A 25,079-nucleotide genomic window follows, 5' to 3' on the forward strand; every position below is an offset into this window, starting at 1 on the left:
GTGTTGAAGGCCGCGTCTTGTTAAAGCCCCGTAATTGCAAAGCAAATGTTTCGAGGTTTCGCTTTCGACATTGCAAAAGCGACAAATATCAGCTTGCACTAGACCCATGTTTTTGAGATGGTATTTAATCGGACAGTGTCCTGTTATAAGACCAGTGAATGTGCTGAAGTTTTTCTTATTAGGACTCAGCAATTGTTGAGTAATTTTAATACTCGGCATGATAAATTTTTTTGACTGGTTAAGTTGTATAGCCATCCAGTTGGCCGTCACTTCCTGGTTTTCCCATTCCTCTAGCTCACTCTTCAACATACATTCAGAAATTCCACAAAATGGTTCTGAACCAGTAAAGGGTGAGCTGGAGCCGCGTCTTGCGAGTTCATCTGATTGTTCATTTCCCTCTATACCGCAATGGCCAGGAATCCAGTACAGTTGTACCGAACTTATCTGACATAGTTGCCGTAAAAGACAAATGCATTCCCAGACAATTTTTGAATAGCACTTGAAAGCATTGAGGACTTTAAGTGCCGCTTGACTGTCTGAGAAGATGCAAATGTTAGCATGTCTATAATTTCTTTTAAGGCAGACATTTATACAATCTATTATTGCAGCTATTTCTGCCTGGAAAACTGTCGGCCAGTTCCTCATAGCTATAGAAATTTTTGTTCTGGGACCATACACTCCAGCACCTGTTTTGTTACACATTTTCGACCCATCGTTATAGAACAGGATTGAACCATTAACAACTTTGGGACCACCTTCATCCCATACTGAACGAGAGAATTGGATCACTCTGTATGGAATGTCATAATTAGTCCTAGGTTCCATCCAATCACTGTTCATCTCTAAGGCTGGTCCAGAGGGTAAGAGATTCAGGATGCTCAAGTGACCAGTTTTGTCTCCGTCTGATATTTTCTTACATCTTTTTAGCTTCGATACTACGCTGATATCAGACTCCGCATTCAATTAAAGATGGATGTCCATTCCGCGATTTAAGAGGTGGCTTTTTCGGATATTTTTCCGAAAGAAATACGCGATACGTAAATTAAAATAACAAATTTATTTAATTTATAAATTTAATAATTTATTGCGGAACTCTATAACATGTGTTGCTTACTAATTATGACTGACTGACTTACTGACATACAGTTCGACGTACAGCTCTCTTCCGTTCTCCCAGTGTCGACGTGATGCCAACTGACATCAGTAAGCCTTCTATGGGAGTAAGATTTCCACGTTTCCAACAGTAAATCAACGAATTTTGAGAATCAAACTCACTGCGACGACGCAGAAGAAGAGTTAAAACTGTGGTGCAACTAAATCGTCTTCAATACTCCCAATCAGTAGTACATACCTATAGAGCAATTCCACGCCAAATCAGCCAACAGCAAATTTTGACCCGACCCTCTCCGATTTTTTTAAAACTTGGTACTTATGATGGAAGCTACCCAAAAACACAATTTTCACTATCATACGACCAATTTAAATTACGACTGATTTTTGAAAAGGGCGTAATCGAAATGATTGGTCTTTCTTTCAAAAAATCGTAACTCGAAATCCAGATGTCTGATCAAAATATGATGTTCGAAAAAATTGTTGGAAAATTTATGAACTAAAAAATCTTACTCAAAAATTCAATTTTATATTAAAAACTTTTATATCTCAAAACACACCCTCTTCGATATTTTTTTTTGTATATTTTTATTAGAAAACCCTTCCAATTTAACAAATTTGATGTACAGTGGTGGCGTGGTAAACTTTTCTAAATAGAGATACGAATTTTTGAAAATTTATGAAATTTCAGTATGATAAATTTTAGCTTCACAAGAAAAGTAATACAATAAACCGATTCTACACGCAATTTTGCATGAAAAACTGTACAAAGTTTATTGTCCTAAGAATGACCAATTTCGATATAAACTGGACAACAAAATTAGAGGAATAGAGTGCGAAGTCGGAAATTTTAAGTGATTTTTGACATGCTGTAACTTCGTGAACAATAAACGCATATTGATGGGATGTACAACATTTTGAAGCTAAAAGGTATTAGGTATTAGAATATTTTACGTAAATATTTTTATCTTGGTGGGCAACAACATCGGGAAGAAATGAAAAATCGAATATACTCTGTTTCTTCAAAGACTTTCTGGACTAAAACAATTTTTTGCTAACCAAATCGACAGCAGATCCATTAACCTTATCAACCAGCTTTCATTTGTTGTAGGACCTGTAGGACCTTCCCATACAGAGATATTTCAGTTTGAATGAAAAATCACCCCTTCGCTATTTGCGGTGCGATCGCAAGATTTTCAAAATTTTCAGAAACAAGAAAACAATGTTTGGCAGAAGGGGAAGTTATAATAATATGTGATTTTTCCAAAAATTATACTTTCGTTTTACAAGATGAGGTTCAGAGCTATCATTTGAATAATTCCCAGTGCACAATACATCCGTTTGTAGTTTATTCCAATGTTAATGGTACACTACAAAACTTGAGCTTTGTTGTCATGTCGGAGGTTTTGAAACATGATACCGTTGCAGTACAGCTGTTTATATCGAAGTTATTGGGGCATTTGAAATCGACTATATCTATAAAACGTGCATCTTTTTGTCAGATGGTGCTGCTTCTCAGTACAAGAATAGAAAAAACTTTGTTAGTCTATGTGAATTCACGAGATGCCATGGTTTAGAAGATGAATGGCATTTTTTTGCAACTATACATGGCAAAGGTTCATGTGATGCAATAGGAGGAACTTTGAAACGAATGGCAAGAAGAGCTAGTTTCGCAAGGCAGCATGAGCATCCGCTGAAAAATTCAAAAGAACTTTATGATTGTAAGCAGAATTTTAAAGCTAAAAATCCTTCTGTTATGTTTCTAAAGATGATTATAGATTAGTTGAAGAGAAATTTGAACAGATTTCTAAGAAAAAGAAATCAATTCCTGGTACTCATAAATATCATTCATTTATACCTATTTCTTGTGACAAGATAACAGCTGAGATATATTCTAATTCCAAAGAAGAACCTGAAATATTTCCTGTATATAAATAATCATAGTTGAAATAAATAAAAGTCGAAAAATATTATTCTTTTGTGTCTATTGTTTTTTGCAAATATAAATGATATGTGAAAGAATTTTGGATGGAAATAACAATAAATAAACTAACAACAAATACATGTTCCGACATCGTGTCGAAATTTAACTGGCATCGTTTTCACTATAAAAAATGATTATATCTCGAGAACGGTTGGTGCCAGAACAAAACGTTATATGTAAGTTTTTATGTTGAATCGTATGTAGATTCCATTTTTCATATTACTTTTCTTAAATTGTTACGATTTTACATAGTATTGAAATTTCATATATTTTCAAAAATTCATATCTCCATTTTGGTGAATTTACCACAGCACCACTGTACGTAAAACTTTGTTAAATTGAAAGAGCTTTCCACTACAAATATACAAAAAAATATCGAAGGGTGGTGTTTTGAGATATAAAGTTTTTAATAAAAAAAATTGAAATTTTTGAGTAAGATTTTTTAACAGTGCATTTGAACTGTTATGTTTCCTAAATAATTCATTGATTTTCCAACAACTTTGTCGAACATCATATTAAGCAGACATCTGGACTTTGAGTTACGATTTTTTGAAAGAAAGATCTTTAATTTCGATTACACCCTTTTCAAAAATCAGTCGTAATTTAAATTGGTCATTTGATAATGAAAATGGTGTTTTTGGAAAGCTTCCATCATAAGTACCAAGTTAAAAAAAAATCGGAGAAGGTCGGGTCAGCAGCCGGCTGATTTGATGTGGAATTGTTCTATATGAATTTGACCACACGTCGTCGAACACCGTGATTATTGAAAACGTGCTATTCAAACCATTTTTTCTAGTATGTTTTTTTTACGAATATCTATTCTTTTTATTAGTCCATAGTTTCATTCGTTTTGTTCTTCAATCAACGACACATGGGTTTTTCAGCATCCAGTTACCTCTTCCTCTACGGTCACTGATGATTCCTGCCCTAAACCGCCTGCATCTTTACCGTGTGATTTCAGGTGTCTTCTTAGATTTGAAGATCGCGCAAACGTTTTGGAACAATGTGAACACAAATAGGGACGTTCACCTGCGAATGAATTATCCTGTTGAATTAATCATTGTAGTTATTCATTTTTACCAACCTGTATGAATTCGAATGTGCTCTTCGAGCGTTGCACGTAGACTGAAAGATTTCGCACAATATGAACAAGAATGAGGGCGTTCATCTGCAAAGGAATCACTCTGATCAATGTTTCTTTGTAGTAATATTATTCTACCAACCCGTATGAGTTCGAATGTGCGCTTGGAGTGCTGAATGACTCTTCAACGCTTTCGGGCAATGTGGGCAAACATACGGGAGTTCACCTGCAAAGAAATGATTTTGTTGAATGGCTCATTGAAAAGATATTCATACTCAACCCGTATGTAATCGAATGTGCGTTTGGATCGCCGAATGACTCCTAAACGCTTTCGGACAATGTGGGCAAACATGCGGGCGTTCACCTGCAAAACAAATATTTTGTTGAATGGCTCATTGAAAACACATTTTTACTCAACCCGTATGTGATCGAATGTGCGTTTGGATCGCCGAATGACTCCTAAACGCTTTCGGACAATGTGGGCAAGTGTAGGGACGTTCGTCTGCAAAAAATAACCCTGCTTAATGGTTCATTATTGAAAAAAAAAAAAACATTACCAACCCGTATGAGTCAGAATGTGTATTTTGAGCGTTGTTGAAAGCCTGAACGCTTTCGAGCAGTGTGGGCACGAATAGGAACGTTCACCTGCAAAATAATGACTCTGCAAAAATGTGCGTTATAGCAAAACATTCTCTAGTTACCTGTATGGGTTCGAATGTGCACTTGCAGTGCTGAATGGTTCTTAAACGCTTTCGGACAATGTTGGCAAGCATAGGGACGTTCACCTGCAAATAAATGGTTCTGCTGAGAGGTCCATTGAAAAGATTTTTTTTACTCAACCTGTATGAGTTCGAATGTGCGCTCGGAGCCCTGAAGTGTATATGAACGCCTTTGGACAATAAGAACAAGAATAAGGACGTTCACCTGCGAAGAAATGATCATGCTGAAAGGTTTATTAAATAGAACATTTTAACCAACCCGTATGAGTTCGAACGTGCAATTTGAGTCCCAATTTTGAGCGAAGTGTTTTTTCACATTTTTCACATTTAAGCGGATCCTTTCCTTGAAATAGGTTATCAGTCAATGTTTACAGAAAATGAAACCACATTCTCACCCGAGTGTAACCGTGTGGGGTCTTTCATCGACCTTTCGTCGGCGAAACCTTCCTTATATTTATGACGGACTGAAGTTGATGGAACTTTCTTCTGTAAAACACTCAAATCACTTTTCCTTTGTGTATTTGTCCTAGCAGTCAGTGATATATTGTCGCCATCCTGGTCTATTTCGCTGATGTAGAACATCTCTCCTTCTTCTCCCTTGGTTTGTTGTCTTGGCCCTAAATCCAGCGTTGGGTCTGTCTCAACAATTTGATCGTTATCCAGCAACTCGTGATCATCAATCATTAATTCTGGTTCCATTTTGATGTTGATGTCATCAGCGCTTGGCAAACTTTGGAAGCAGTTCTCGGGGATGTTCTGGGAAATTATGAGCTGTTGGCGGCATTTGTCACACGTGAGATAACTGCTCAACTGGGGTGTGAAACTGCCCAGTTTCTGCAACATAGTCTTTAGCTTCTGCGATTCGCGGTTATTGGGGACCAGCACATGACGAAATTCCTCATTGCATATATCAGAACAAAAGTTACATCGTTCACTGTTGAAATGAAATGTGGTCGAGCATTAGTGTCTTTTATATTTGTTCGATTGGTTGGAAAGCAATTGTCTGTAGATAATTCTCGACAGATGTAAAGACGTTCTTTGAAACACAGAAATCCAAAGTGTGAACAAGGGCTCTCGGAAAGAGAAATGAATTTTTGAATTATGAATTATGTTTGAACAAATTACACTTGTTCAAACAGTGTTAAATATCTGTTTTCTTCCAATTTCATCCTTACGGAAACACGAATCATTCTCGACTTGCAATTGTGCGGGTTTCTTATAAATATTTACGCAATAAACTTACAGGTTGTTGCTAATTAACGCCATTTCACTCCTCCAGTGGAATTTCATTTATTCAAATGAATTCGAAGCCCAAATTCAATTGCCAAAACTTTATATTTCAGAAGCAAACAAAATAAACTATTTTGTGTTCAATTTGATTCGCTTGTGTTGAGCCTAGTGATCCCCGATAATCGTTCGTTTAATCGATAATCCAACCCACATTCCGTTTTGCCTGCCAAGATTGGGTCGATAAAATGTCAACAATCGACCTCAAATGCTGCCACCTTGCAATCGATTTATCGACCTTTTATATGCATTCATCGAACAACTTGACGCCACTTTTTCGCCAACATGGGCAAGGCGTCGACCTGCTTATAGCGCTGCTTCCAGCACTGCCTGCTTCTTGTTTGCCTTGGTTTGTTATTGAGAAGAAATGAAGCATTAAAAGGAAAATACATTTATGAATAATTTTTGTAATTTTATTATTATCGAAAACGGAAATAAAAATACATGCACACTCAACCATTTTTGAACATACCTCGAAGAAGAATGTGGCCGGACAATACTGCATCGGCACTACGAACATGCGCTAACCACAATTCTCTTTCCTCATGTGGCACTCATTCCGGTAGAGTTTGTTGTTCGATCCACAAACATAGTATGTAAGAATCTTAGCAGTTCCTCGGCAATATCAAAACAACACGAAGTTCGCAGGTCTTTTGCATCAGCTTGCACATGAATCGGTAGGTGTAGCCATCGGAGCCACGGATGGGAGTAGCCAACATCATTTATCCCAAAGGCAGATCTCTATCATCTTGGTGTGATAGTAACGCGTGTTCCCGCACCTAAATAATTGTAATATGATACATCTAAGAGGAACATGTGATATTTATTGGCCTACCGATAATATTCAGATTCTGGTGATCGACAGTTCAGAAAATACGCGCAATATCTGCCACGAACAATCTTCATGCTACGTAATATCTAGAATGAGTATCAAGCGGCAATGAATGGAAAAATATAGACAATTTTTTACTGTCAAGCTCGCCTATTTTTCAGTCCTTCCCCCATCGTTTTTAAATCCATCGGGTATTTGATATAATTATAATAATCAGGAATCTCAGCCGGTTTCACCGAATAGCTAGACGGCGGTATGTTTTCGAACCGATTGTAACACACGAGTTCATGTGTTTGCCAACTTGTTTGTCATGGTCTACGGGCTCCGCTAACGGCCGAGAAATATGTTGAGTCTGAAACTGTGGTCTCCAATCAACTTCTTGCAAGCCTGGAATTAATTCGATGGGGATGTTTTTGAGCATTATGAAAATGTGATATACATACTCCTTCTCCGAAAAACATCAATCCAAAATTCACCTTTCGTATTTTCTTCTGGCGCTGACGCTGAAAGGGAATCAATTTTTCGAATAGTGTTCGCAGGCTGGAATTGACTTCCAGCGGATTCTCTTCTGCTTGCAACGATATGTAATAGATAGATAAATTTGCCAAAGACTATCTGAAATATAAATAAATAAATTATAAACTGAAAACATAAATAGTTTTCATACTCACCATACTCATGTTCCATTTGTTTTGTATAAGATGACAGTTTACCGTTGAAGAAAAAGCAACTACCAGTGATGCTGATTCGTTTCGCTACCCACAATCAAATCGACGAAAAAAACATCGACCTAACAACGACCGTAACGCTGTTACCTATTCACGATAACGACGATTAGGTATCGACATCTGGATACGGCATTAGTTTGTATGAGGCAAACTATTCTCTATCATATTAGTCGGCCCGAATCAGTTTATATTTGCTAAAATTTGTATGAAATTTTTTTCTTGGCATAATTTTTTCTACTTAAAGTACGTTGTCATGACCCTAATTTGAATTATTTTCTATAGACGTTCAGATATTCTCAAAAAAACTTGTCATTATAATATAAAATTATCTCAAAACATATTTTTTATGACGTTTTTTCACCACTTGCAGGCAATGGTGATTTTCACTTACATAGAGTACTAATTTGATTAAGGAAAAATCATGTTCATTCATAATTTTCATTTTAAAAGTGTATTGATTCCTTCTGCAAATCCATACTGTCATGCCTATTACCCAATATCGTCAACGCGGATAGTTCGTTAGTCGAAAATACTGAATAATTAAACAAACCAAATGGCATCACTGGTGGTTCTTTTTCCACTCCGCTAAACTGTCATCTCAAACAAAAACAAATGGATCATACAACTGGTGAGTATGAAATATATTTCGGCTTTTTAATTATTAATTATTTTATCTTATCAGCTATGAATACATTCGACTCGTTTGCTTCCATCAATCGGTAAGTGAGAAAGATGATTTCTCCCATCAGTGCGGATTTCCACTTCTATCACAGCAGCCAACAACATCCGTTTTCCTGCAGCAGTAACCTATAACCCCTGTTGGCGATGCCGGGGGACAGCATCAACAGCAGCAGCAGCAGAATTTGACCATGGTATGGTATTGCGAAGAACTTTCCCTATTAGAGGTTCCGTGCTTCGCGCACATTCAAAATCCTCTTCAGACACGAAAACTCAACGACAAGGAGGTATTTATCAACTTGCTCAGCTGAATTACCACCCGGAGGAACCCGAATGCACTGATTCCGTTGTATAGTAGAATAAAAATAGGCGAGGTAAGCGAACGTAATCGCATGATATTTTAATAGTTCGCATTTTTATCCGGATCATACAACTGGTGAGTAGGGAATTCATTTCTGCTTTTCACTTACTAATCATTTTATTTTGTTTCAGCTATGAATACATCCGACTCAATCAATCGGCGAGTGAGAAAGATGATTTCCCTCATCACCACATTGCTTATTTCCACTTCTGTCACACCAGCCAACAGCATCAGCTTTCCCGCAGCAGTATCCTTTAAGTCCAGGGTGCTATTCCGGGGAACAGCATCATCAGTAACAGCAGCAGGACCTGGCCATCGATAGTATTTCGAGCAATTTTCCCCATCGGAGATCCCGTGCTTCACGCACATTGAAGAAACCTCCTCAGCCACATATGTGTGTCAAGGAGAAAAAGGAGCTGGATTCGAATCGTCAATCCAGACAACCCGAATGCACCGATTGCATTATATATCTTGTTTATATTTTATATGCATTTTGTGTTTTTTTGAATAAAATGATTAAAATCGATCAATGTTTTTCCTTTTCATGTTTCATAACAAACCAATACAAACAAGAGACGATCAGTGTTGGAAGCAGTGTTACATGCAGGTCGACGCCTTGCATATGTTGGTAAAAAAGTGGCGTCAAGTTGTTCGATGAATGCATATGAAAGGTCGATAAATCGATTGCAAGGTGGCAGCATTTGAGGTCGATTGTTGACATTTCATCGACCCGATCTTGGCAGGCAAAACGGATTGTGGGTAATCATTCCGTATTTTCGATCAACGAACGATAGACAAGGGGAGTCAAGACGGGAATGTTGTTCCATGTTAGGTCGATGTTATTTACGTCGATTAGATTGTGGGTAGTGATCCCCGATAATCGTTCGTTTAATCGATAATCCAACCCACATTGTCAATGTCAATCGACCTCAAATGCTGCCACTTTGCAATCGATTTATCGACCTTTTATATGTATTCATCGAACAACTTGACGCCACTTTTTCGCCAACATGTGCAAGGCGTCGACCTGCTTGCAGCGCTGCTTCCAGCACTGCTTGCTGCTTGTTTGTATTGGTTTGTTATTGAAAATGAAAAGGAAATACATTGATCGATTTTAATTATTTTATTGAAAAAAAAAATAATAAAAATCCATGTATAATAAAAATAAGGTATATAATGGAATCGGTGCATCCGGGTTGTCTGGATTGACGATTCAAATCCGACTGAGTACATTGATGAATACCTCCTTGCCCTTGATGACACAGATATGTGGCTGAGGAGGATTCTTCAATGTGCGTGAAGCACGGGATCTCCGATGGGGAAAATTGCTCGAAATACTATCGATGGCCAGGTCCTGCTGCTGTTGCTGTTGATGCTGTTCCCCGGAATAGCACCCTGGACTTAAAGGATACTGCTGCGGGAAAGCTGATGCTGTTGGCTGGTGTGACAGAAGTGGAAATAAGCAATGTGGTGATGAGGGAAATCATCTTTCTCACTAGCCGATTGATTGAGTCGAATGTATTCATAGCTGATAAGACAAGATAAAATAATTAATAATTAAAAAGCCGAAATATATTTCATACTCACCAGTTGTATGATCCATTTGTTTTTGTTTGAGATGACAGTTTAGCGGAGTGGAAAAAAGCAGGGGTTAGACATCAATTGAATATAGGCTACCCAAAACCAAAATCAATATGGCGTCATTTGTTTATCAACATATAATTTACGAGGATTGAAATCGAAAAATGGGCTGCTTTATTCTAACTGCATGAGCGATTTTCATATTTCGGTTTCACATGGAGGTGTTTACATTCAACATGGAGTTTAAAGTTAGCCACTATTCGACTATATAACCGGACCGAGTTGTAAACAACAGTAATTGATAGAACCAAAATGTCAGTGAACCGCAGCAATATTGGGTACACTGGCAATATGAGAGATTTGACGTTTTAGTCGTACCCCTGGAAAAAAGAACCACCAGTGATGCCATTTGGTTTGTTTAATTATTCAGTATTTTCGACTAACGAACTATCCGCGTTGACGATATTGAGGAATAGGCATGACAGTATGGATTTGCAGAAGGAATGAATACACTTTTAAAATGAAAATTATGAATGAATAGGATTTTTCCTTAATCAAATTAGTACTCTATGTAAGTGAAAATCATCATTGCCTGCAAGTGGTGAAAAAACGTCATAAAAAATATGTTTTGAGATAATTTTATATTATAATGACAAGTTTTTTTTGAGAATATCTGAACGTCTATAGAAAATAATTCAAATTAGGGTCATGACAACGTACTTTAAGTAGGAAAAATTATGCCAAGAAACAAATTTCATACAAATTTTAGCAAATATAAACTGATTCGGGCCGACTAATATGATAGAGAATAGTTTGCCTCATACAAACTAATGCCGTATCCAGATGTCGATACCTAATCGTCGTCATCGTGAATAGGTAACAGCGTTACGGTCGTTGTTAGGTCGATGTTTTTTTCATCGATTGGATTGTGGGCGTGAATAGGTAACAGCGTTACGGTCGGTGTTAGGTCGATGTTTTTTTCATCGATTGGATTGTGGGAATAATCGAAGCGAACGAATAACTTACATTGATTAATCAATCCAAACCCAGAGAAAAAATCGTACGGCCGCTGCAGTTTTATCCTGAAAATCAATCATTATCATTGACGATCCCCTAAACTCGTAACCGAAGTTCAATGCCGTCAACGCGAATTGAGCTTCGTTTACGATTTTAGGGGAGCGTAAAAGATAATAATAGATTTTCTGGCGGAATGAACACTTTTTTTATTCCAGATGGCTTTCTAGCAAATGAGAAATATTAGATTAACTAATTATTTCTCTTGGGGTACGGTGATACTGCCTGCAGCTTCTTACGAAAATAAGGCTACACGAAACGCATACAATCGAGAGAAGTAAACAACCACATAGAATTGTATTGGTTACATTGCTTCCCACTTGCTTCGTTCGAACTCGTCAGCTTCTATCGAACAAAATTGTTTGATTCTCTTCGTCAGTTATCGCACAATCAAGTTTTCGTGCGTACTCCGATCCAGTATCACCGTAGGCTTAGTGTGACGATTAATCGATTAATCGATTATTTGGGGCGATTAATCGTATCGAATAACAAACTGCTGACAAGTGTTCAATTAGCTGATGAACGATTAATTTTTAAAATCGGGGATCATTAGTTAAGCCGACGGGGTCCGACATAAGTGCGATTCACATACAACATCTACGTTACGTTCACGTTCCGTCACGTCACGTTGCGTCAATTATTATTCCATGGAATTCCTATTGAAGCATTCACATACACCAGCAACGGCAAGTCGAAGTTCCCGTTGCCGGTGTATGTGAATGTTTGTATAACAACTGCTTGGAAGAATAATTGACGCAACGTGACGGGACGGAACGTGAACGTGACGTGGATGTTGTATGGAATCGCACTATATACAACAGGTGTGCCAGATTTTCTGTATCGTACACGAAAATTACTCATACACTGGAGGCAAACATTAGTAAGTGCAGCTACCAAATCTTTAGTAGTCGAAACATTTGTAAAATGTACACATTTTTTGTACATGTTACCAAAATTTTGTTAAACTGATGTCAGATGCAATATACATCCCTACCAATGATTCGTACATTTTACTTCATAGCATAAGTAACCTTGAGTTGAACAATATGCGACGGCGGTAGTTCCACAATCTAAAACACGTCGGCACAACAACAATGATTCTACAGTAGTTCTTGGCGACGATACCCAGCGAAAACCATCACCATCATTACCACCGACAGCAGCCCATAAATTCGGACGGAGAGAAAGCGATATATGTGTCCCATCTGCGATATAATTTCATCCGCAAATCACGACTTCACGTCCGGTCGCTCAACAACAAAAAAACCGTGTCCAAGGATGATGGGGAGAGTCAGTTTGTGTGGAAAATTGGCTCCAAGGCGCTTCATTGCTGGATCGGTACATGCTGCCTTCGCTCGGATATGGAGCGCCACATCAAGTAGTAACATTCCTAATTCAATCATTCAATCATTCAATCAAGCAATCCGCCAATGGAAATAGACAAAGGTAAAGATCCGTCGGCGAAGGCGATCGATAGTGGCAAGGACGAAAAAGATTTGGCGCTGGTTTCGAAATCGGTTGAGAGTGCTACGAACATGGCTATTTTAGGTAAATTTCGACTTTTCTATGTAGTTAGATGTGTGAAAGATGTTTGGAATATTATTAATAACAAGGTTTTTCTTCTTACGGCAGATTTGATGTTCCGCTGTCAGTTTCGATTGGGATTTCCAGTGAAAATAGGTAAATGCTTAATTATTTTTAAAATATTTGCCACTTTGTTACGCAATTCGTTCTACTTTGTAGAAACCCGTAACCAGCGTGAGCCACATCAAGGAAAACGAAGAGCGTGCGACGTGCATTATCGAGGATTACTGTTTTGATGTCCCATCCGAGTACGTACGACGGGGTGCCGATTTCAGGAAAATCAGGAAAGGGAAAGGAAAACCTACAGGAAAAGCTTTTCAATAATTTTATAAAATTAAGAATAGAATAAGAACATTAATAAGAATAAAAATATTCGCAATAAAAAATAATTATTTGAAAAATATCGTCATCATCCAACCAATGGAGGGCCAACAAATCAGCCATCACTAAGGTCGAAATTGAGCCAACATTGGACTTACAAACTGTAGTTTTGTTTGACATTTATGTCTACCAATTTTTATTCGTAGGATGTACCAATGATTAGTATGGTAGAAAATGACTAGCGAATTGATAATATTTAACAAAAAATTGGTCATATATAGTAATTATTCCTCTAAGTGTACATATAAAAATATCGTGCAGAATCACAGTTTTTTTTTCGAAAATTTTGTGAATTTTGTTGATATGGATCCTTTTTTCAGTATGTTTTCGCTCACAAAATTTGCTGGATACTGTTGATAATCGAACAGTGGCAAACAAAATTGGCGATTTAACGCAAAACGAAAACGATCGGTGAGACATCTGGATTTTGTTTTTGAGCTAAGAAAATGATGATAATGTAACCTAAAACTCAAAAACAAATCACGTATATTTTGCTCCCGGACTTTCCAAGGTAGTTCTCACATGCAGGAACCATGCATTTTTCAACTTGTTTTTGATTGTGCTCTCGAATTTCCTTTTTTGATTCAATCATTGTCTACATTTAAACAGTTTTCACTACTGAAAGAGGTAAGAAAAGAAAATGTTATATAGGGTAACACGGGGTGAGTTGGACATACGGGGTGATTTGGACCACCCCATTATCTGAAAAAGTACGGCTCAACTTGTGTTTTTTATAATGTCATCTTCTTTTATTAATGAACCGTATGTAACTAACGTGAAAAAACTTTGGTAAAATTTGACAGGTGGAAGGAAATGGTAGCATGAACACATCAAGCACTTTGATTGTCAAAAAAATGTGAATTCTCCGATCGTGGTTTTAAGGTTTTTCCCGCTGATCAAACAAACTATTCGTGTATTGTGCAGTAAAGTTCTGTTCGCCTACAGAAGAGGTACAATTTGATGCAGCGAAACTGTATGTTTGATAACAATAAATGAAATTAATTGTATTTTAATTTTTGCATGTTGTGTGGGGTGACATGGACACGGTTTTGTGGGGTGAATTGGCCCTACATATTTGAGGTTTTTCTTTGGTCTAATTGATTCCAGATGCTGCTGAATTACAAAAAGAGGATGGGCAGACAACGTTGGAATAAGGAGGAGCTTGAAAGAGCAAATCAGGCCATCAAGAACGGATTTTCTTTGACCAAGCATCGAAAGTGTTTGAAAGTTCTCGAACAACAGTGAAGAAATCCATGCAGAAATCGAGATTGTCTCAATCCAATTTTTCTGGTCTGGAATCTGGCCAAGAAACCTGGTATCGATCCCAGAACACTGTTACTGTTTGTAACATTATTCCAAAATACTTTACATAAACATAAGTATGTTTTTTCCGATGAAACCGAATGGACCGAATCACCCCACAGATGGTCCAAATCACCCCGCATCAAATTTGAATGTCCAAAAATCATCTCTTTTATTTTATGATATATTTGGTAGTTTAAAGCTTGATATGTAATTTTTGAGTTTACTTCATGAATGACTAGCTCATTCAGCAGGGTCGTTACCCCAACGCTCACTGTCAACTACTTGACGTCAGTTGGGAGCTGAGGGGAATTCTCTCTTGTGTTCTACACACGTCCACAATGGTTAGGGTCCTCAACCACGTTCTAACTTCACCTCAATGGTTGAGATGGTCTTTCCACCAAATTCCACTATATGGAGCGAGGCTTGGTAACTCCTTTCGAGTTCGATTATGATGTAAGAAAAAGATTGTATGAAAGAAGAACCATTCCAAGAAGAATATATGTTTTATTATAAGTGTTTGGTATGTGTATTTACTCCTTATTTTCCTACTTCCTCTTTTCTATTCTGTCCTACTTGTGAAGTCACATTTTTATGTAATACTTGCGCAATTTTGAGAAATGTGGTTCGGGTTTGGCGGATTTCCCTTGTTGGTTTCTGAGTTATCCTTTTCCATCCACGTGTGTGCTGTGTTTGGTGGTAATGTTCTCTAACTTCTGTCTATTCGTCCGCCATGTGCTAGATTATGCGTAATAAGAAAAAAAGGTCCACTGTGCAGATCTTTTTCTCTTCCTGTGTATTTTTCTTTAACTTTCAGGTTTGTACTTCTTGTCGGTTACATTGGTAAGTATAATTTGGTTTTTCTTTTTTTCTGTTTTCAGGTATCTGTAATATGGCTAATATGGTCACGTCTAAAGTAAGTATTTTCTTTTCAACAATACACAAAACATAATTTCCACAGCTATTACATAATTTAAACTAGACACGACGCGCACTACTACTCCCGATTCTAGCTCTAGGCGGAAAGACCGGATATCGCAATCTGCCGAGTTCGTCTCTTTATTAGAATCCGCAGGAAAACCTTAACTCCGACAATCGGGTTTTGACACATGCTGATGGTTGGGAACCCTGCTGATAAAGCATTGTGAGTTAACACACGAAAGCTAGGAGAAACAATAGGCCGTATGAATAAAAACAAAGTTCACCTTTACTTTACTTCATTCGAGCAGTCGAGCAGTGAGATTAAGTTTTTACTACATTTGGTATGAATAAAAGAAACAACAAAGTATTTACTTTTCGAAAATGGATATTTAACTGATTTCGTATGAATAAAACAGCATTCACCAAGTATTTACTTCGTTATTATCAAGTATGCTCATGAGCATACTTTGGATCTGAAAACACTATCATTCGTTTTAATGTCATATCCGATTCATGTTTAATGCTGCTATCTTGTGCTTGAAGCTAAACAAGTTTACGATTCGCATTGATGGCATAGAGCTTCGTTTACTAGTTTAGGGGAGCGTAAAAAAATTGATTGATTTTCCGGCGAAATGAACACATTTTTAAAATTTAAATTATGAATGAAAAATAACCTTTCCGTACCAATTTGGCATTCTGTTTAAATGAAAAACACTTTTGTTTGCAGGTGGTGAAAAAATCTTGTACGAATATTGTTTTTGAAGACAACTTTATATTATAGTGAAAAGTTTCAGTAATGATGTTGGAAATGTATAGACAAAGGGTTAAATAAAAGTCGGAAAAAAGTGTTTTAAGTGATTAAAAAACATGATGTGAACATTTTCATTCAAATTTGAAAACTGGCTTCGTGTCTTCTAATATGATAGGTATTACACTAACGAGATAGGGACCCAAACTATGGTCCCTAATTGAAAGTCGCCACCAGATGTCGACACTATTCCTTTTTCAAAGCGAATTCACGCTTGGTCAAAAAAAAAAACGTTTTGAAACGAAACCTAAACAATCAGTTGATAGATGTTTGACAAAGTAAAAACTATGTTCGAAATCGAAAATGAAATTAGTAAAGTAAACTTTTATTCATACGGATTCAAGTAAATACTAGGAAAGTTTACTTTACTTGGAAACGGGCAGAATAAGTAAATACTTTTTTTTATTCATACGACCTAATAGCTCAAACCAGTTGAGCTTTTCGTAGCCAATGAGCAGGGGTCTGACATGCTGATGAGTTTTTATTTATTTACAGTATGTTGTGTGGTCTCTGTAGTGTGTCTATAGTGTTTATCTGGAATATTCTGTAACCGAACGGTTACAGATATAATGATTAAACATTATTGATTGAGAGAAAACAAGTGTAGCTTAGTATACAATGTGACATTTTTTATTTAGACCGTATTGGTTTGGAAATATTAGGCGATTTGCTTAGGTGGTCCAAATTCTCCCTTTTCTCCTACATACAAGGTTGGGCAGAGTTAAATTACTTCCAAACTCATCGCAATCAAATAATCTTTTATGATTATAACATTGTAATTTATGGAAAAAACTACAATCCTCCCATAAACTCACATTGCAAAATTTGAAACCATCATCACCGAGGCTCTGGCAACCCTAACCCAATCAATGCAAATTGAGCGTAGACAGCATAAAGCAGGGCTCGCGCTAAGGGGGCTCACGTATTGTTTACTGCTTGGAGTCATATATGTCAATATTTGATCACGTTGGATAGTTTCCTTTGGCAAGCGATGTTTGGCTACCCATCCAGAAGCTTTCTTGGCCATTTGCAATTAAAATCACTGTTACAGGATCAAATTTCCCGGTTTCACGCACGTATTCTTTCTACGCTGAAAAGGTTAGAAAATCGCCATTTTACAATGTGGTATGTATATTTTGAAGAATGGCTTGGTATAATGGCGAGTTTACAGTAGGGAGATCTATAGCTATAGATGGATTTATTCACGTGAAAATAGGTGTAAACGGGTGAGAATAAATATGATACACTTATTCGAGGTATATATAACTTGATTAAATTCAGCATATGTAAACGCTTGTGAATTTCTCACTGGTGAGAAATCACTGAAGTTGGATGCAGTTCTACTTCAGGTGAATAAATTCACCGAAAATATGAATATATTCATTATAGAAGTTCATGCTAGTGTAAACGGTTGATGCGATTTCTATAAATCTCATCATATTTCTTCACATGAATATATCACTAGTCTAAACCCACCCTAAGTGTTATAAGATTATTTTTTTCAACTAGGTAAACAATGAGTAGCATGTATTCTCGTATTGGCCCTTACATTATCAATGATATCATCCAACTCAATATGATATCGATTTCATCACCATTATCCACAGTATTCATAACTTGTATGCATTATCAAACTCAAAATTTTCGAAGATTATCAATGACTTTAGTTCAGTCGCGTCTTAAAACCATCGTAAATATACAAAGCCCTAACTTTCTTACCATATTCTGATGACATTTAATCGTTGAAATGAATCTAAATAGAAATAAAATGAATAAACACGGCAGAATGTTGCTTTTAAGTGCAGAATGTTGCAAATGAAGGTATTGCATGAGCTAATTCAACTTTGCGTAAATTCGTCAATTCTGTTAAGAGTTTGTAGGTAGTCCAACAGCCGGGTGCTATGATTGATGCTAGGATCGTTAGCAAAATCTCAAGCAGAACTGTCAGTGGGATACCCAATTCTTGTGAAAACAAAGGGAAAATGTCAGTGGGATACTCGATATGTTGGTTCCTGTCAGTTCAATAGGGGTTCTCTAAATACGTCACCAGGGTGTAGTGCAAGAAACTTTTTTTTATTGAAGTCAATCGATAGCTTATGGTACTTTATTTCGACTATTCACTATTCATTTGAATTCATAAATTAATCTTGTATAGTGTCACAAAAAAAATATCAAAAATGAAAGTGACCTTTCAACATCCGGTTATCTCTTCTTTCACGGTCACCTGTGGTTCCTGGCCCGGAACGTCAATATCATCACTAAGCTGGTTGTGCTTACTGCTCATATGGTACACCACACTCTGTAGGTGTTTAAATTCCTGTCCACAGATGCGGCAGGGATACATTTTTTCTGTCTCATCATTAGTGTCCCTCACTCTGCACTTGTGCACAAATGTATATTTTTTGCCACATTTCGTGCAGTCAAACAATTTTCCCGTGCTGTGCAGTTTCTCGTGTAGTTTGAAACATTTAAGTGATCGGTAGTTTTTGTTACATACTACACAGTTGTAGACGGGCAAACGGCCCACCTCACGACCCCGGTATATTGTGATTTTGTTGTGTTGGTTGCGAAGGTGAATGGTAAGGTTGTAGGACTGTGTAAATGCTCGATCACAGTATTCGCAAACGTATGGCGTCTCTTTGGTATGTACCCGGATGTGTGTTCTCAGCGTGCCAGATTGCCTAAACGCCTTTGGGCAATGCGGACAGGGATAGGGACGTTCACCTGCGAAAGTATGAGTTTGTTGAGTAAATTACCGAAATAGAGCTTTTCTTCCACTAACCTGTATGAGTGCGAATGTGTAATTTAAGTTTGGAACTTTCGCAAAATCCCTTTCCACAGTAGTCACATTTATACGGTTTCTCCCCTGCAATATGTCAGTTAGTTAATGGCTACAAAATATTCCGTTACATTCTCACCGGTGTGTCGCCGAATGTGGGGAACCAATAAACTTTTGTCCGCGAAGCCTTTCTGACAAAAGGGACACCTGTGCCGGATTGTATGGGAGCCAATTTTCTTCCGTTGGGTGTCCGAAACACTTTTTCTCCGTCTAGTTTTTTTAGTAGCAGGAACAAGTAATGTGTTACTTTCTTCTTCCATTAGTTCGCTGATGAAGAATATCTCTCCGTTTTCTCCTTTGATTTGCATTTCTGATCCTAGCGCAATTGTGCTCGACTGCTCGAGATTATCAAGTATCAAATCTGGCTCTACCTTACTGTCAGCCACCTCCACATTGGGCATATTTTGGAAACAGCTCTCGGGAATGTTGTGAACGGTTTCGAGCATTCGGCGGCACATGTCGCACGTGGGATAACTGCCCAGCTGAGAATTAAAACTGTCCAACTTCGGCAGAATAGTTTTGAGCTTCTGCTCGTGCTGGTGAGTGGGAACCAGCACATGACGGGATGTTCCAATGCACACATCGGAGCAGAAGGTACATATTTCGCTGTTAGAATATTTGGTAGAAAAGGAGTGTTATAAAAAAGGGAATATCTACCGACCACAATATGAATGTGGTGACCAAATTCAATCATTATCGATTAGCAATTGTTGATAGGGCTCCATCAACAGGAATAAAATACAGGGCTATGTCCTCGTAATCGGTATGATTTCTTTCCAAAGAATTTCACTAACATACTCACAAGTTGTTGCCAATAAATGCCATCTCTCCTCGGAAGTAAAATTTTACTTATTCGAACGAATTCAAACTTCATCGATCACATAGCCATAGAACATAAACATTGGACATGCCCGACACATAATGAGGAATCAAATCAAGCAAATCCGCAAATAACTCGAAACGATTTATGTTTTGTTCGTCGCTGTGGAGATTTGCCCATTTATTATGTCTATTTGACAGCTCCAGATGAAGATATGAAAATAAACAGCTAGAAGGCAAGTGATGCCAGATCGAGATGGAAAATGAAAGGTGGGAAGATTTTCTAAATCTGTGACGTCACAGATTTTGTTTATGTATGTTACTTTTCTTATAATAGCCCACTACATAGGAAAAGTGTTGTTATTAAAAGTAAAAATAAGCAAATGAAATGGACGATCTATTTTTTTCCCCTAAATCAATGCTAGCGTTCAAAATCATAAGGTCCCGACATTCTAACAGAAACTGAAATTTCAATATTTTTGGAGTGTTCTAAACATAATTTCAATTCAATTTTACTTCTCGTTACGTCGAACAAAAACGTTAACGAACAAAGTCAGAGTCACACAATGTTTTGTTCCTTTGACGGATAAACATTTGACAGAGCATGGGAAAAAGGTTGAAAGTTATTTCATGTAAAATGAACTTGAAAAATAAATTTAATTGACTGCGTATAACTTAGATTGAGACAAAAAGTTTTCCGCTTGCGTCTTAGTTTTAGACGACTGAAGTTTTCAGCACCCTAACTGTGAAAAAGTAATTACAATTGCTGACAAAAGTCAAACTTCCATGAAGTTGCTCTAGAATCCAAACATAGTAGACATTAAAATACTATTTCTGAAATCAAAGAAAAAATTAAACATTTTAGTTCGTGATATGTTCTGATGTTTTCCATAATGCGAAAAATATGAATTGGAAATTTGTAATTAGCTTTTGTATATCTTCTTTCAACGTTATTCGATGACACATTCAATTTTGTACCATTTGAGTAACTGACTGGTATGCCTGGTATGTGAACTTCCTATCTTCCTGGCTACTAACACAATCAAAATTTAACACAACCAAAACCCGTGAATCTTCCCACCTTCTATTCTTCATCTCGATGCCAGATTGTATCGATACAGGCTATTTGACAGTGAAGCGTTATATTTTGCAGCGTTATTATTGCTAACGTTTTTTTTCTCCACTAGCGCATCAAAGCGAATCGCGGGATCACCTGCAACAATGAGGCCAAGCGCAAAATGAGACGCGTATAGCGCGAGTAACTTGGCACGATATAGTGCCTGCCCTTAGAAAAATCCTCGGTCGAAAACTACTAAATACATTTGGTAATGCAAAATTAGTAGAATGTACAATTTTTTTGTACATATTGTCAACAAACCCGCATCCCTACCAGAGATTAGTATATTTTACTCGATAACATTAGTAAGCTTGGATATTGTCATATCTGAAAATTGGTGAGAAAAGCGCGTATTAACCATTTTCATTGTTCCCATAAGGCAATACGGAGGTATAATAAGGATATAATTCTGATACGTGCATTTTCGGCGAGAAAATGTAGCCGATATTGGGCTTCCGAATCATGGTTCTGCTTGACATATGTGTTTATTAGTACGGTCGAAAATGACTATAGATTGGTAGTATTTACCAAAAAAATCGTTATATTTACTAATTATTTCTCTCAGTGTGTTTTTGTGGCTAATGAAAACAGATAGAACGGCGCGAGAAGACGCGAGATGGCGCAGCGCTCGTGAGAGACGACTTGCGTGACGCTGTGGCTGAACCACAGTTTCTTGTGCTTGTCGTGCCGGCTGTGGTGGTTGTGTTGGTGAACATCATATAGGGCGCTTGCAGCGAGCATATGTATTAGTAATCTGTTGGGCAGGACAAAATCGCTGCATAGGATTTATATGGATCGACACGATTGAGCTTTGTTTAAATAATTATTTTAGCGAAATAGTTACAAAAATTACCTGCTACTCTATAATAATAACATGCGAACATATGTGTTTTTACATAGAAATATTTACTTTTAGCGCCAAAGCCATATAGGCGGAGAAAATTAAAAATTTCTGTTATGGCTATGATCCATATCAATGGAAACAGATTATTCAAAAATTTTCACAGAAACGGTGCAAACTGTGAATAAGTAAACTATAATGAACATTCGTGTGCAGATATCCTTAATCGGTGGTTAGTTCCGCCGAAAAAGCACACCAAACTGCGACTCAATATGCGCTCCACCACGCTACGTTTGTGGCACGTATGAGTCGTGTTGGCTCACGAGCGCTATATGCTTCTCAATTTGCGCCTAGCCTGAGGGCGATGCCCTCTATTTCTGCGCGACACAAAATCAACCTTGACATGCACAGCCTTTCCGCGCGATGAACGCGTGACAATTGACATGAATGACAATTTTATATTTTGTTTACATCATTGCGGAAGATGTTTCTGTGATTGTGTAAGCGGTGATTGAAGTTATCTTCCAAAGAAGTGCACTTTGGGCTGAAAAAACTACAGGAAGTTCCGAGTTTGAGATCAATAAGTCAATAAGCGGATGAATTAGGAATTACGGATGAATTAGGAATCACTGAAGCAAATTAAATTGATCAAACATATATTGAAAGGTTTTTTATTCCAATTTCAGACTGTACTGCAAAAAAAAGACGGGTGGGTAATGTCGGGGACATAACCAGAGTGACGTAGGACTATACAAAGTGGACAGCTTTTGTTAAATATATATTTTAAATATATTGTTTTATTTTCTTCTCCTACGTGAATACCTATCTATCTACTTGAAAAATGGATTAGTTTACTGTTTACTCTTTATGAACATGTTGGTGGTTCTGAAAAGAACCTTTGGCGTTGTGTTTTTGTTATCACTCGATATTCTCATCTTGTTCGGTTAAACCTTCCTGTTTAGCTATTGCGTTTGCCACTCGCCACAGCTTTCACAGTTGGAAAATTTCTTCCCATCCAGCTTGAACATGTTGTTCAGTAAATTACATTTAATGCGACGTGCCGGAGAAACACTTTGCCACTCACTGAAACTAATTGTTGCCTTGATGAGCGCCGAACCGAAGCTGCTCTGTTCTTGATGCGGGTTTTCTGATTGTCGTGAGCAGCTTTGCAAGCCAACTCGAGCACTCCGACTGCCGAAACTCTATAATCGCTGTTAGGTATATTGGTGCTCCGGCACCAATCCGTTCGGCCTAGTTACCCTTGCGGAGCAATCAGTGAATGCGACCAACAGGGAACTGGAGACCTGCACGGCTCGAGTGAGACTTTGCCTTCCCCTTAACTTGTCCTCCTTTGTTACGTCCACGATGCCGATGCCGTACAATCACACGGGTTTACGGTTTGAAAGAAAATAAGATATTTTTTTGGGGTCCGCGTGTTTTATACTCTAGCGGTACACACTCACAGGATAGAGACAAATCGGCAGACTCAGCCAGAGGGGCGAGTCCAACGAGACGAACGAATGAGCGTTAAATGGGAGCGATGGCAAAAAATTACATTCATTACGATTTGTTCGCTCGTTGGATTCACATGTAGGATAAAAAGTGTCCTTTTCAGGATCACAAAATTATCTTCAATCTAAAGAGTTTATTGTTTTGTTATCACTCGATATCCCCATCTTGTTCGGCTAAACCTTTCTGTTTAGCGATTGCGTTTGCCACTCGCCACAGCTTTCAGATGGAAAATTTCATCCCATCCAGCTTTGTGACATGTTGTACAGTAAATTACATTCAATGCGACGTGTCGAAGCGCCACTCAGTGTCGGATTGGAGGCGATATTAACCTGTAATAGAACATTTGCGATGACAGTGGTACAGTGTCGACTTTCAATGTGGGGTCATATTTTGGATCTCTATGTTTACAAAAATGTCCAACTAAATAAGTCGCATTACATGTCCGTCCAATTAGCTAAATGTCGAACTAATTGTAAATTACTGTACTTTCAATCTGGAAACAATTTAAGAATTGGTGAAAATTGAATAATCAGGAAAGTCCCCAACTATCAATAAGCTCAGAACAACTGCCAAATTCACATACTCATCAGATCCTGGCAAACAAATTATGAAAAAATCAATTTGTGTTTTATTATTATTTTGGATAATGTTTTAGAAAGCATTGAACTGTATTTCGTAAACTCTTTTTTGGAAGGTTTAATGGCCCTGAAAAGCGCCTTGTTTTATGGAATGGTTCCAATTTAGAAAACTTAGTACTCGTGGTTTTGAAAAAAACCATTTCGAATGCCCTCGATGCCGCCTTGTTCTGGATTTGCCACCAAAGCAGTTTGTATAAAGAACAAACTTTTTTCTTCTGCTACCTGATGCCGTTTTGCGATTGCGTTTGCCACTCGCCACTCGCTGCAACTGCCTGTTGTCTTGATGTCCACCGAACCGAATGTGTTCTGTTCTGAATGCGGGTTTTCTTATCGTCGCTAACATCTTTGCCAGCTAACTCGATCACTTCGGCGGCCGAAACTATATAACGCCGGCTAGGTGGACTGGTGCACTGGTACTAACGCGCTCGGCCTAGCTACCCTTGCGGGGAACTCCAGATCAACACGGTTCGAGCGGGATTTTGCCTTTCCCTTCACTTCTCCTCCTTTACCATGTCCAGACATGGCTGCTTGGGTAGGTTTGTTGATGTGTTGTGATGCGAACCGATGTGGTGTACGGTTTGAATGAGAATGATCGTTACGGTAGGAAGGAAGGAAGGAAGGAAGGAAGGAAGGAAGGAAGGTATTGTATTATAGAGACTTTAAACTTTTGCAGTTCATTCGTCTCTAGCCTTGAGAAAGGCCCTTTGAAAACTCTACTCTACTCTACTCCAGCGCTTCCACCTCCGCCCTCTTGCCTTGAGAGAGGCACTCGATCCCTCGCCGTCCAGCCCGTCCAGCAACGATGTTGTCCAGTCGGTGTCCACACAAAGAATTATCGTTACGGAAGGAAGGAAGGAAGGTATTGTATTATAGAGACTTTAA

The 25,079-nt window shown here is 37.9% G+C and overlaps 2 protein-coding genes and 2 long non-coding RNA genes across 4 annotated transcripts; 1 reads left to right on the plus strand and 3 right to left on the minus strand.

Moving 5' to 3' along the window:
* Window positions 1-1,091: 1,091 nt before the first annotated feature.
* On the minus strand, window positions 1,092-6,311 carry LOC129763571 (zinc finger protein 124-like). Its single transcript, XM_055762767.1, has 11 exons — window positions 6,138-6,311; window positions 5,290-5,828; window positions 5,154-5,237; window positions 5,016-5,099; window positions 4,877-4,960; window positions 4,737-4,820; window positions 4,594-4,677; window positions 4,456-4,539; window positions 4,318-4,401; window positions 4,179-4,262; window positions 1,092-4,123 (listed from the first exon to the last, which is right to left on the minus strand). The coding sequence occupies exons 1-11, from the start codon at window positions 6,182-6,184 to the stop codon at window positions 3,975-3,977; spliced, it is 1,407 nt and encodes a 468-aa protein (XP_055618742.1). The 5' UTR covers window positions 6,185-6,311; the 3' UTR covers window positions 1,092-3,974.
* Window positions 6,312-6,659: 348 nt separating this feature from the next.
* LOC129763580 (uncharacterized) lies at window positions 6,660-7,585 on the minus strand. Its single transcript, XR_008740978.1, has 3 exons — window positions 7,457-7,585; window positions 7,017-7,400; window positions 6,660-6,960 (listed from the first exon to the last, which is right to left on the minus strand). It is a non-coding gene; the product is annotated as an uncharacterized LOC129763580 (long non-coding RNA).
* A 324-nt stretch (window positions 7,586-7,909) lies between these two features.
* LOC129763579 (uncharacterized) lies at window positions 7,910-9,306 on the plus strand. The gene is made up of 3 exons (XR_008740977.1): window positions 7,910-8,369; window positions 8,424-8,855; window positions 8,912-9,306. It is a non-coding gene; the product is annotated as an uncharacterized LOC129763579 (long non-coding RNA).
* A 9,214-nt stretch (window positions 9,307-18,520) lies between these two features.
* Window positions 18,521-20,290, minus strand: LOC129761737 (zinc finger protein 239-like). The gene is made up of 4 exons (XM_055759482.1): window positions 20,073-20,290; window positions 19,350-19,876; window positions 19,214-19,297; window positions 18,521-19,155 (listed from the first exon to the last, which is right to left on the minus strand). The coding sequence occupies exons 1-4, from the start codon at window positions 20,093-20,095 to the stop codon at window positions 18,623-18,625; spliced, it is 1,167 nt and encodes a 388-aa protein (XP_055615457.1). The 5' UTR covers window positions 20,096-20,290; the 3' UTR covers window positions 18,521-18,622.
* Between the last annotated feature and the right edge of the window lie 4,789 nt (window positions 20,291-25,079).

Source organism: Toxorhynchites rutilus, chromosome 1 (assembly GCF_029784135.1).
Source record: "Toxorhynchites rutilus septentrionalis strain SRP chromosome 1, ASM2978413v1, whole genome shotgun sequence".
NCBI lineage: Eukaryota > Metazoa > Arthropoda > Insecta > Diptera > Culicidae > Toxorhynchites > Toxorhynchites rutilus.